General features: G+C 40.8%; 1 protein-coding gene across 1 annotated transcript in view; it reads left to right on the plus strand.

The window, feature by feature from the left end:
- The window catches only part of LOC310865871 (uncharacterized protein), a gene marked incomplete at its 5' end in the record, with an annotated part of 32,242 nt that overhangs the window by 17,132 nt on the left and 2,293 nt on the right, over positions 1 to 12,817 (plus strand). Inside the window, one exon of the mRNA XM_083775079.1 lies at positions 4,664 to 6,261. Within this exon, the coding sequence (XP_083631205.1) occupies positions 4,664 to 6,261 (1,598 nt within the window). The remainder of the gene's footprint in view (positions 1 to 4,663; positions 6,262 to 12,817) is intronic.

Consider the following 12,817-nt stretch of genomic DNA (forward strand, 5'->3'; position numbering starts at 1 on the left):
TTTAATATGAGAGAGAGAGAGAGAGAGAGAGAGAGAGAGAGAGAGAGAGAGGCGTACTTCTTGAACCGTTTTTTAATTTTGCATAGAAGAAAGTCAAACGTATAGTATAGAAAATAGCTGATCTACAAGCTCACAACAGATTGCATTGGTGGGACATGTGAGTACGACAAATCATATGTTTGATAATACAAGATATATCATTCGTTGACAGAGAATGTATCCAGATATGATCTGAACAGTAAATGTTAGTGTGTTTAGACCTGAGGACGATTCTACAAAACGCCGTCTATAACCCATTCTGACCTGAGATCAGATTCATGCGAGGTTTCCGCCGGACACACACTGGTCTGATGAACCCATTCTGACCTGAGATCAGATTCTAAAAATGTCAGTCGTTCTTCGATTTAAAAAGAAATAGCAGACCTACAAGCTCGTATCGCGCCACTCGGTGTCGCGATATGAGCTTGTAGATCTGCTATTTTTAAATAGCTAAAGCATAACATGATGCAAAATTCACCAAAATTCACGTCAACGACCCCCAAAATATTATAAATAAATATTATAAATAAATAATAAAATAATTTGTGGCATTTTGTTCCAAAAATGTGTTTTGCAAAGATCCACCTGTTGGCGGCGCTATAACAGGCCAATGTGAAAAGGGTGGGATATATTCCTCAGCCTAGTAGGAAAGTTTGTGAAAGATGTCACGTAGATTTCACACTGCGTTCATGATTTGAGGCTTTTTGTTCAAAACGGGCCAATCCTGCAAACTTTGAAAGCCAATTAGGATGGAATATGAAATATGGGACAGATCCGTCTTGAACACATGACTATATAGAGATAGTGTGTAACGATTTGTGGGATTATTGGACAGAATCTGGAGGAGTAATATCAAAAACTGTATCTTTCTAAAGTCCTCCTGGTGGCGCTAATGCTATAACAGGACGTTATGGAAAATCTGGGGCAGAGGTTCATCGTTGGTATCCAGGGAGTGTGTGTGAAAATGTGGCACCGACCGGGTTAACGGTGCCGGAGATTGGCTGGTAACAGACGGACGGACGCACACACACGTGGATGGACAGACTCACACACACACACACACACAGACGGAGTGCAAAACATACTCTCTCTCCCCGTGCCTTCGCCCTGATGGAGACAATATACAAATCATACTATAACAAGAATAAGAGAATGAGGAGGAGGAGATGAAGGAAAGGAGGAGGAGAGGAGGAGGGAGAGAGGAGGAGTGGAGAGCAGAGTGGATGTGAAGGGTTAACTGCAACAAGGAAGTAAATCTAAACTCAAAGTACAGCGCTGATAGAAGCTGGGTGGCAGACAGCTCACTGCACTCTCTCTACCACACCTCCGCTCGACACAACTTTTACAGAAATACTTAAAGACAGTGTCCCTGGGTCTGTCCCTGTGTCTGTCCCTGGGTCTGTCCCTGTGTCTGTCCCTGGGTCTGTCCCTGTGTCCCTGTGTCTGTCCCTGGGTCTGTCCCTGTGTCCCTGGGTTTTTACATTTTGGTAAAAAAAAATCTTGTTAAAAAAATTCTGCCTAACGATGATGTCGCTGGTGGACGGCACACAGACTAGTTTCTGAACTGCCCACAGCCCTCCTATATGAGAGACTGGTTTCTGAACTGCCCACAGCCCTCCTATGAGACACAGACTGGTTTCTGAACTGCCCACAGCCCTCCTATGAGACACAGACTAGGTTCTGAACTGCCCACAGCCCTCCTATGAGACACAGACTGAGTAGAAAAACAATTGTGCCATTTTATCATGATTATTAGTGAGGATATGAAGATAGGTTGTGGTGAAGTGGTCCTTTAAGTATCAATATTACCATGCAGAAAGTCCTGTACACAAAATTGAGGAAGTACAAATGTATTGGCATCAAAATATACTTGACCCATTCAGGACGGGAACCCCATTTGGTGTTTTAAGCATGCATTATGTTAAACTTTGGCTATTGAAAAATAGCAGATCTACAAGCTCATAGCGCCACAAGCTTGTAGATCAGCTATTTTTTTTTTATCGTGAAAAAGTGGTCTTTGAAAATATATTCTTTCAGAGCAAACGTTTCTAACTAGAATCTTTGCTTCTGGGGGGTCCCTGGCTGGAAGAACATATTTTCGGCCAAAAACAGAATATTTCTGGGGGTCCTTCACATGAAAAAGGTTGAGCACCACATGACATAGAAACATATAGCCCTGGTCCATAGCTCTAATGCCGTTGCATTTAGAGCTATGTTACCGATGACTTCCGGGGCTCGCATAAATTAGTATAAATAAAAATAAAATGTGCTTCCTCACCAATACAAAGGCGGGTTGTGTTATTAGAAAGCCTACTTTCCTTAGTGATCCCCCCCACCACACGTATAAACGGTACTTTTTGGCCAGAAAATGATTTTTTTTTTCACTGGAGGAAAAATAATCTCTATGAAGGTTTTCTCTTGGCAATATCGGTAGAGGGCGCAGTGGAGTAACTAAAAGTATGTTTTTCCCGGTGGAAAACAAATCCCTTTTTGACCAAGAAGTACCGGTTATACGTGTGGTGGAGAGGGGGGGGGGGGGGGGGGGCTCAGTAGGCTCAGTAGAAAGTAGCAAAAACTTTATTTTTATTTACGCTAAAGACGAGAGGCTGGTCTGCATTTATGCGAGGCCCGGAAGTCATCAGTAACACAGCTCTAAATGCAACGGCATTAGAGCTAATAGAAACATAGGTTTTTTTCTGTAAACTGTCTTAATTTAGAAGACTCAGTTTGTAGAATCAGTTCTCAGGTCTAAATGGGTTGAAGTACCAAAAGTCATTATACAGAAGTATTCAAATGTATAAAAAGAAGAAAATAACAAATATACACGCTCACAAAATGCGTCGCAACCTATTCTCGTCTATTTTCAACTGGCCAAAATATGGCTTAAAGGGACACTTCACCCTTTTTGCAAAAAAAAATATGTTAATGTCGTTTAGAAGATTTAGAACACTTTCCTGAGGATCTTTGTGTGTGTAATATGTAGTTTTAGATATTTTTGATTTTAGCAGTACAAGCCCAGTGTCTCTGATGTCATGTACACTGGCCCCACTTACTTCCTGGACTACATCAAGGAAGCTCTGAGAAGGAAGTGAAGTGGTCACGTGACTGGGCTGCGCCATGACACTTTCATGGACACTTTCATGGGAGCCAAACTACCCGGAAGTTTGGCAGAATGCATTGGAGTCAATGAGAGCTCAGTGACCAGCTCATGAACCCTGGAGTCAATGAGAGCTCAGTGACCAGCTCATGAACACTGGAGTCAATGAGAGCTCAGTGACCAGCTCATGAACACTGGAGTCAATGAGAGCTCAGTGACCAGCTCATGAACACTGGAGTCAATGAGAGCTCAGTGACCAGCTCATGAACACTGGAGTCAATGAGAGCTCAGTGACCAGCTCATGAACACTGGAGTCAATGAGAGCTCAGTGACCAGCTCATGAACACTGGAGTCAATGAGAGCTCAGTGACCAGCTCATGAACAAACATTATTTATGAACAATTGAGACCTTTTATAAAGTAATCACTTCTGGAAAATAACAGAAAACATGTAACACATTATTGTCTGCTGTGTTGTTATTCGATGTGTAATTTTTATAGAGGTATGGTATCTCTATAAAAATAGAGATACCATAAGTACATTTCTGAACGTACCAAGTATCGCGAGACTTCCCACCGTTTCTTGTCTGGCAGCCAAATATCGCGATACTTCAGAGCCAGAAACGATACCTGCTGCTGTTTAGATCCTCAGATAAAATGATATACTGTGCACTCTGTGCACATCGAAAAGTAAGTGATTAGAAAACAACCTGTGATATGTCTACTGTTATTTTCCAGAAGTGATTACTTTACAAAAGGTCTCAATTGTTCATGAATAATGTTTGTTATGAGCTGGTCCAGCCATCTCCATTCACTGCCATGTATTCATTGCACTTCCTGTGTGAGTTTGGCTCCCATGAAAGTGTCCATGAAAGTGTCATGGCGCAGCCCAGTCACGTGACCACTTCACTTCCTTCTCAGAGCTTCCTTGGACTACATGTTGTCTCAGTAGACAGCCCTCTCCCCATATCCGCAAGGAGGAGCAGTGCACCAAAGCATTATGGGAATTGTAGTCCAGGAAGGAAGTGAGCTCAATGTCCATGACATCATAGACACTGGGTGCATTGCTCAAATCTAAATTATCTAAAACCAAAAATTACACACATAAAGACCCCCAGGAAAGTGTTCTAAATCTTCTAAACGTCATTAACATATTTCTTTTGCAAAAAGGGTGAAGTGTCCCTTTAAGTGCTTAATGTATGTTTTGTAGTGATGAATCTACAAATAATGAAGAAAAGGTATAATATTTGGATCCGATATGTAGTGGAGTAGAAGTAAAAGTATTGAAAATTGGAAATACTCAAGTAAAGTACAGAATGGTACAGTACTCGAGTAATGTACTTGAGTACTACCATATATGGCACATGCCTATGATAGCACACAGGCATGTGCCCGTGACTGTCAACATTGCTCTGTTCCAAAACAATCATAATCAGATCGATGAATAACCATTGAGCTGTGAGAAGTATCATTCAAGAACTACATTTCTTTCACTTTTTATTTATTTAGAAATGGCGTGTGCCGGCAGTTCCTGTGTTCTGTCTGGATGTGTTCACTGATCCGATCAGCACTCCATGTGGACACAACTACTGCAACGCCTGCATCACACGTTACTGGGACACTAAGGATGTGTGTCAGTGTCCGCTATGCAAAGAAACCTTCTACAAGAGACCAGCGTTCTCCGTTAATAAAGTCCTCTCCGAGATGGCCGATCAGTTCAGGAAGTCAAAGCAGCTGAAGAAAACTTCAACCACAACCCCAGAACCTGCTGAACCAGATGACGTCTCCTGTGACGTCTGTACTGAGAACAAGCTCAAGGCCGTGAAGTCCTGCCTGATGTGTCTGACCTCCTACTGTGAGACTCACCTGGAGCCTCATCACAGAGTCTTAGGATTAAAACGACACACACTAATCGACCCTGTGAAGAACCTGGAAGACTATATGTGTAAGAAACATGACAGACCTCTGGAGATGTTCTGTAAGACCGACCACACGTGTGTTTGTCAGTTCTGCACTCAGTCAGAGCACAAGTCACATCAGATTGTTTCTATGAAAGAGGCATATGAAGGAGAAGGAAAGAAGGCTGAGCTGGGACAGACAGAGGCTGACGTTCAGCAGATGATCCAGGAGAGACAACTGAAGATCCAGGAGGTCAAACACTCAGTAGATCTCAGCCAGAAAGACGCAGAAAGAGAGATAGCAGGCAGTGTGCAGATCTTCACTGCTCTGATCAGCTGTATTGAGAGAAGCCATACTGAGCTCATTGGTGGGATTGAAGAGAAGCAGAAAACAACAGAGAAACAGGCTGAAGGCTTCATTAAAGATCTGCAACAGGAAATCACTGAGTTAAAGAAGAGAAGCTCTGAGCTGAAGCAGCTCTCGCTCATTGAAGACCACCTCCACCTCCTCCAGAACTTCACATCCATCAACACTGGGTGGAGACCCACCAAGGACTGGACAAAGGTCAAGGTCCATCAGTCTCCACACCTGGGGACAGTGAAGACAGCTGTGGCTCAGCTGGAGAAGACACTCAGTAAAGAGATAGAGAAGGAGCTGCGTGATGCTGAGCTGAGGAGGATCCAGCAATATGCTGTGGATGTAACTCTGGACCCTGATACAGCACACTGCGACCTCATCCTGTCTGAGGATGGAAAACAAGTGAGTCATGGAGGCGTGAAGAAGAATCTCCCAGACAACAAAGAGAGATTCGCTTCATTCTCTGTCTTAGGAAAACAAAGCTTCTCCTCAGGAAGGTTTTACTATGAGGTTCAGGTTAAAGGGAAGACAGGATGGTTTTTAGGAGTGGCCAGAGAGTCCATCAGCAGGAAGGGAATAATTATCACACTGAGCCCCAACAACGGTTACTGGTCTATAAGGTTGAGGAATGGAAATGAGTACTATGCTGCTGCTGACCCTGCTGTCCTCCTCCCTGTAAGAGAGAAGCTCCAGAAAGTGGGAGTGTTTGTGGATTATGAGGAGGGTCTGGTCTCCTTTTATGATGTGGAGTCCAGAGTTCACCTCTACTCTTTCACTGGCTGCTCCTTCACTGAGAGACTCTATCCATACTTCAGTCCCCGTTTTAATTATTGGGGTAACTCAGCTCCTCTGATCATCTCTCCTGTCAGTCACACTGATTAAATCTCAGGTTAACATGAACAGGTTAGTTTTCATTTAGAAAATGAATGTTGATTTACAGTTTTATTTTCAGTCAACTGTACGTCTGCTCAAATCAAGTCATTTTTTCATATTCTACTGCATAAACAGATATGCTTTTAATGTACATGATTGTCTGAAGTACAGCCAAAGATTAATATGATAAATTGATTATGATAAAGTATTTCATTTAAAATGAATTCTGTCTGTGAGACGTTGAAATCGTATCTGTATTATTTTCTTCATACAAGGAATTGATTTATGGTTTTATTTGATTGCATTCAAGTTTAAGTTAAACCAAACATTTTCATTAGTGTGAATGAATCTGAATCAGGAATTGAAATGTGTTATTGTCAGTTGACATTAATGCAAATACTACAAAATTGTAAATTAAGAATATGTAATGATTCTGATGTTAATATTTGCTTTTTGTTGTAAATGTGGATGTGTGTTATCAATTAAAAATAGAACATGTGCTTCTTAACCCATTTTGGGCGGGAACCCGTTTTGGTGTTAGCATTACGTTATGCTTTAGCTATTTAAAAATAGCAGATCTACAAGCTCATAGCGCGCCACAGAGTGGCACGCTACGAGCTTGTAGGTCTGCTATTTTTGAAAAATCGAAGAACGACTGACATTTTTAGAATCTGATCTCAGGTCAGAAAGGGTTAATCAGACCAGTGTGTGTCCAGTGGAAACCTCGGATGAATCTGATCTCAGGTCAGAATGGGTTCAAAATAAATCAGCCATTGTAATAATCATGTATCTGTGTGTGCACTCACTGAGCAGTCTTTGCACCAATATGAACTGTACTCATTTTGTAATGAAAAAGATTTGGATTTGGCCGATATGATTACATGCACTAGTATTTTCTATCTGCACATGTACAGTAAAAATGATCACACATGGAGTTCTATCATAGTACACAGTCATACCACATACGTCCTGATTTAATAACTTTCATAGAAACTAACTTTGGATGCAAGGCTTTCTTTCTGTCACATGTCGCACGTCTTAAATGAGCCATTCATCATGTTCTGGTCCATCATCAAATAATGCCTCCGGAGCAATGTTGGTAAATATTAGCCTAGAGAGAGAGAGAGTAATATGCTACTTACTGTACTTACTTATTACATATTACAGTTTAAAAAAGCAATAATATTATATTGCTCTTCCGTCTATCTTTATCTCTTTTCTACTTCTCATATCTCTCTTCTCTTCTAGTCTCTTATGCTCATGTAGCAAGTGGCGCAATGGGTAACTAACTAATACAATGTTGGTATGTATATATATATGGTATATAATATATGGTAAAGGGATTGACTGCGTATAAAACAGGTTCGGAGAAGGAGCTCAATGTGTGTAGTGAAAACCAATGAAATAAGGGAGGCAGAAACTGGAGTTAAAGGGTAACTGAAAATTATTATTATTATTTCAAAAACAGAACTTAAACACTTTTGAACATTTATAGAAAATAATAAACACAAAATGGGCCCCCTTAAAGGTGGAGACTCTTAGTCCATGTTGAGGTCCTAACTAAGGGGAGATTCAGTCTGTCTCCAGGGGGGAGAACTGGGTTACCACATTTGTGGAGGGAGGGGGGTGTCGAGGTCCGGGTCGGCTCGCCAGGTCCAGGTACCAGCCGGTACCAGAACCATCCAAAGGTTTCCTTTCAAGGACACAAAAAACCTGACCTGCAAGGCCAGGTGTCTAAATCAGTCTCTTTGTTCAAAAAGTCATTGTGGTACAACTTTAAATAAAAACTATTAAATGAATAAAGAGTTCGATGTGATCAGTATCGAATCGTTAATCATTTATCTAATAAGTCTAAATCTTTACATGCATGCTTTTAGAAAATAAAATTTAAAGTATTTTATAATATATATAATTATATAACATAACATATATATATATATATTATAATATAATACTTCAATATTCAAGGTATTTTATAATATATATAATTATATAACATGACATATATATATATTATAATAGAATACATCAATATTAATTGTTAAACCAAAAGTTCAAACATAAATCATAAATCAAATGCTTTCAAAATAAACAAACAGTTAACCAGTAGATCCAAGTTAATGACACCAAGCCTATATGACTCACCGAAGAGTAACCAAAGGTTGTCACAATGAACAGGAACCTGCTGCTGCTGCTGCCATGCTGCTGTCAAACATTTCGGCCATCTTGCATTGGTGGAAGTGGGAGTGGGGCGTGTAGGAACTGATTTGACATGGGTTGCCATTTGTGGGTTGCCATGTTGGCTGGGTTACACTCATGAAATCCTTGCTGGCTATTACTACTATTTATTCTATTTAAAATAAATAAAAATAAACAACGTATACAGTGAAAGAAAAAGGTGTCAAAGTTCCAAGTGGGGGGGTGAGGGGGGTGGGGGGGGGGGTTGCTATTCGTCTTGTCTTTGGTTTTCTTTTGTTTAGTCTAATTGTTGTTTTGTTTCAGGTTCAGTTTTGTGACTCAAAGCGACTCAGAAACAACTCTGTCCATGTAGTATCAGAGCTGTCCTGTTTCCTGTCTTTTCTCTGTCTATGTGTCTGTATGTACAAACAGAAACAGAAGCATAACATCATTATGTACTGCATTTCCTCCTGTCCATACCCCTCTTCTATGCTCAATAAAAACTATACAAATTAATATTATATTGATTATTACTTGGAATCAAGAGTAATGTATTACATTACTCACATTACATGTACTATCATTACATATTACTTTTGACCCCCCCCCCCCCCCACCCGCAAAAAAGCGATGTACAATCTGTTTAGTCAGCTTCTTTTAGAACTGAATCCAATTGAATAATAATAATAATAATAGTCACCAATCAGCCAGAAAGGCTATAAAATAAAGCAGCAATCTCTCTTGACCTTTTAAATGATTTAAAGTAATATGGTATAATATTACTGTTTTTGGCAGAGTAATACCTTACACTACTCATTACTGGGTAAAGTAATACATAATATTACTATAGTAACTAATTGTTACTGCCCAGGAGGCCATGAGGCCAAGCGAACATGTCATGTGTATAATGCTGTTTCTACTGTACTGTTTGAATGAATGTACAGTAGAAGTGTCTAATGCAGTGGTTCTGATGTACAGTTTGAATGGATGTACAGTAGAAGTGTCTAATGCAGTGGTTCTGATGTACAGTTTGAATGGATGTACAGTAGAAGTGTCTTAATGCAGTGGTTCTGATGTACAGTTTGAATGGATGTACAGTAGAAGTGTCTAATGCAGTGGTTCTGATGTACAGTTTGAATGTATGTACAGTAGAAGTGTCTTAATGCAGTGGTTCTGATGTACAGTTTGAATGGATGTACAGTAGAAGTGTCTAATGCAGTGGTTCTGATGTACAGTATGAATGGATGTACAGTAGAAGTGTCTTAATGCAGTGGTTCTGATGTACAGTTTGAATGGATGTACAGTAGAAGTGTCTTAATGCAGTGGTTCTCAACTTGTGGGTCAAATGATTTTAGGGAGGGTCTTCACTCCCCAGGGACAGTAAAGTGAAACTTTAAGGGACGTTTAAGATATAATACCTAAACAATGAAATGGACTGGGAAAAAAAGACCATTACTGTATTGGTCAAATAATCAACAAATTATACTATCAAAACGTCTCCAACATTGGCCAAGTAGTGATAGTGAAATAATATAAGAAAGAGGAAAACACTGTGGAAATATAGCCGATCTACAAGCTCACAACGCCTTGCAGCGTGAGGCGTTGTGGGCTTGTAGATCCCTACCTCCTTCACCATCACTTATGGTTCTTATTGCCTAAATATGTCCCAAACCGCCCCCTAAGGTCTTCCACCGCCGGCCTGCTCGCTTTGCCCAAAAAAATGGCAACTAAAAAAGCGGAAGCAGCTTTTTGCTTCTACGGGCCGTCGGCATGGAACAAGCTCCCACTGTACCTTCGTCAGGCAGCCTCTGTAGACATTTTTAAAGCTCAGCTCAAGACCCACTTCTACAACATTGCCTTTAATTGATCTTATATTTTTTATTTTTCATGTCCTCACTGTACTGCATTACTGCTTGTTTTTTTTAATGTCATTGCCTTGCTTTTCTTTTATTCTCCATTGTTCTGTAAAGCACTTTGAGCTGCATTTCATGTCATGAAAGGTGCTATACAAATAAAGTTTTATTATTATTATTATTATTATTATTATTTAATACATTGTGATGTTTAGTAGCTTATAGAGCTATAGATGTCTCCACTGGGCCTGATAGCTAATGTTTTAGTGACAGCCTGTCTTGTTGTGGTTCAGCTTATATGTACATTTTTCATATACAGTACATAGGCTATAATGGAAACATTGCATACATTTAAAAAACACATTTCAAAAGTAGTGAAAATAGCCGATCTACAAGCTCACAACAAGTTGCATAGCGACCCGCTGTAAGCTTATAGATCGGCTATTTTGACTATTTCAGAAATAGGGCTGAAGTGATTAAACCATTCTGACCGGGCACCCATTTTGGTGTCGGCATCATGTTATGCTTTATCTATTGAAAAATAGCAGATCTACAAGCTCATATCGCGCCACCGAGTGGCGCGATACGAGCTTGTAGGTCTGCTATTTTTGAAAAAAATCGAAGAACGACTGACATTTTTAGAATCTGATCTCAGGTCAGAATGGGTTCATCAGACCAGTGTGTGTCCGGCGGAAACCTCGTTATGAATCTGATCTCAGGTCAGAATGGGTTCATAGTTATTTCTGTGCCGGCCTGGCGGTCACCACATCGCTGTGTTGGGTTTTGAGGATGAGAGGAGAGAAGGAGGAGAGGAGGAAAGGAAGGGATGAGGGAGAGAGGAGTGGAGAGTGGATGTGAAGGGTTAACTGCAACAAGGAGGGGTTTCTCAGTAAAGCGAAAGTATAGAACGCTGACAGAAGCTGGGTGGCGGACAGCTCACTGCACTCTCTCTACAAAACCTCCGTTCGACACAACTTTTACAGAAGAACACTTAAAGACGGGTGAGTACAACACATAATATATTAGATAATACAAGATATATATCATTCATTGACAGAGAATGTATCCAGACACGATCTTATTCTTACTCTTTGATATCTTCAGTAAAACAACAACAACACAGGTTTCAATAATGTAGCTGTCAACAGGGCCGTGTTGAAGTCAGAATGCGGGCCGTGTGCAAAGCCCAATCTCCACCCCCCCCCCTCGTAACCAGCATGTTTCATGTAATAAAAGATTGGATTCCCAGTAGGCTTGTATTGTCTTTACAATGGCCAAGATAGTATATATAAGATATATAGTATATACACAAAACATACATTAAAGGACAACTTTAGTTTTTTTCAACCAAGGTTCATGTTTTAGGTTGTTATTAGATAAACTAAAAGATGAGTCTTAATTTTATTTAATTTGCTGCTTTCTTTAGTTTTTGCGATTTTAGCAGTTTTTGACAGGGGGGCGGGGGCATTCGAGCATGGGGCTAAATATGTATTTTTTAACACAATTTTATGGTGATTTATTTTTTTATTGTTTACTATAGTCCTAATAAACGCCAGGAAATTACATCTGGCCACAAAATATCACAGGATCTACTGAATGTGACAAACTGACATATTGAGCCTATACACACAGTATAATCCTCCCCCCAGTAGGCTATACCTTCACATTCAGTAGATCCTGTGATCTTCTGTGGCCAGATGTAATTTCCTGACGTTTATTAGGACTATAGTAAACCATAAAAAAAGAAATCACCATAAAATTGTGTTAAAAAATACATATTTAGACCCATGCTCGAATGCCCCCGCCCCCCAGTCAAAAACAGCTAAATTCCCTAAAACGAAAGAAAGCAGCAAATGAAAAAAGATTAACACTCATCTTTTACTTTCTCTAATAACAACCTACAACATGAACCTTGGTTGAAAAAAACTAGAGTTGTCCTTTAAGCACTTCAGTCCTATATTATAGGACTGAAGTGCTTAATGTGTGTTTTGTAATAATACATCTGCAAAGTAACTAAAGTTTTATTTTATTTTAATTAGGCTATAACAGGGATTTTCAACTGATTATGAACCAGGGAGATTCATGATGGTTTAGGACTTTTGAGGTTATTTTATTGACACAAATGAATGAGCCCACTGTTAATAACAGTGACAAGGACCGTGTGGGTCACTGTTATTCACTGTTACCCCTTTTTGGAGGGCCCTGCATGGCTTGAGGCTCCGCGTGACCGCGCCTTTTTTGGAGGGACCCTGGGCTAGAGCCGCGAGGCTCAAGCTCAGGGGCCCCCCTAGCTCAGGGGCCCTCCTAGCTCAGGGGCCCTCCTAGCTCAGGGGCCCTCCTAGCTCAGGGCCCCCCCTAGCTCAGGGGCCCTCCTAGCTCAGGGGCCCTCCTAGCTCAGGGGCCCCCCTAGTTCAGGGGCCCCCCTAGCTCAGGGGCCCCCCTAGCTCAGGGGCCCTCCTAGCTCAGGGGCCCCCCTAGTTCAGGGGCCCTCCTAGCTCAGGGGCCCTCCTAGCTCAGGGGCC

Source organism: Protomyctophum parallelum, assembly GCF_964188405.1.
Source record: "Protomyctophum parallelum genome assembly, chromosome: 10".
NCBI classification, from domain to species: Eukaryota; Metazoa; Chordata; class Actinopteri; order Myctophiformes; family Myctophidae; genus Protomyctophum; species Protomyctophum parallelum.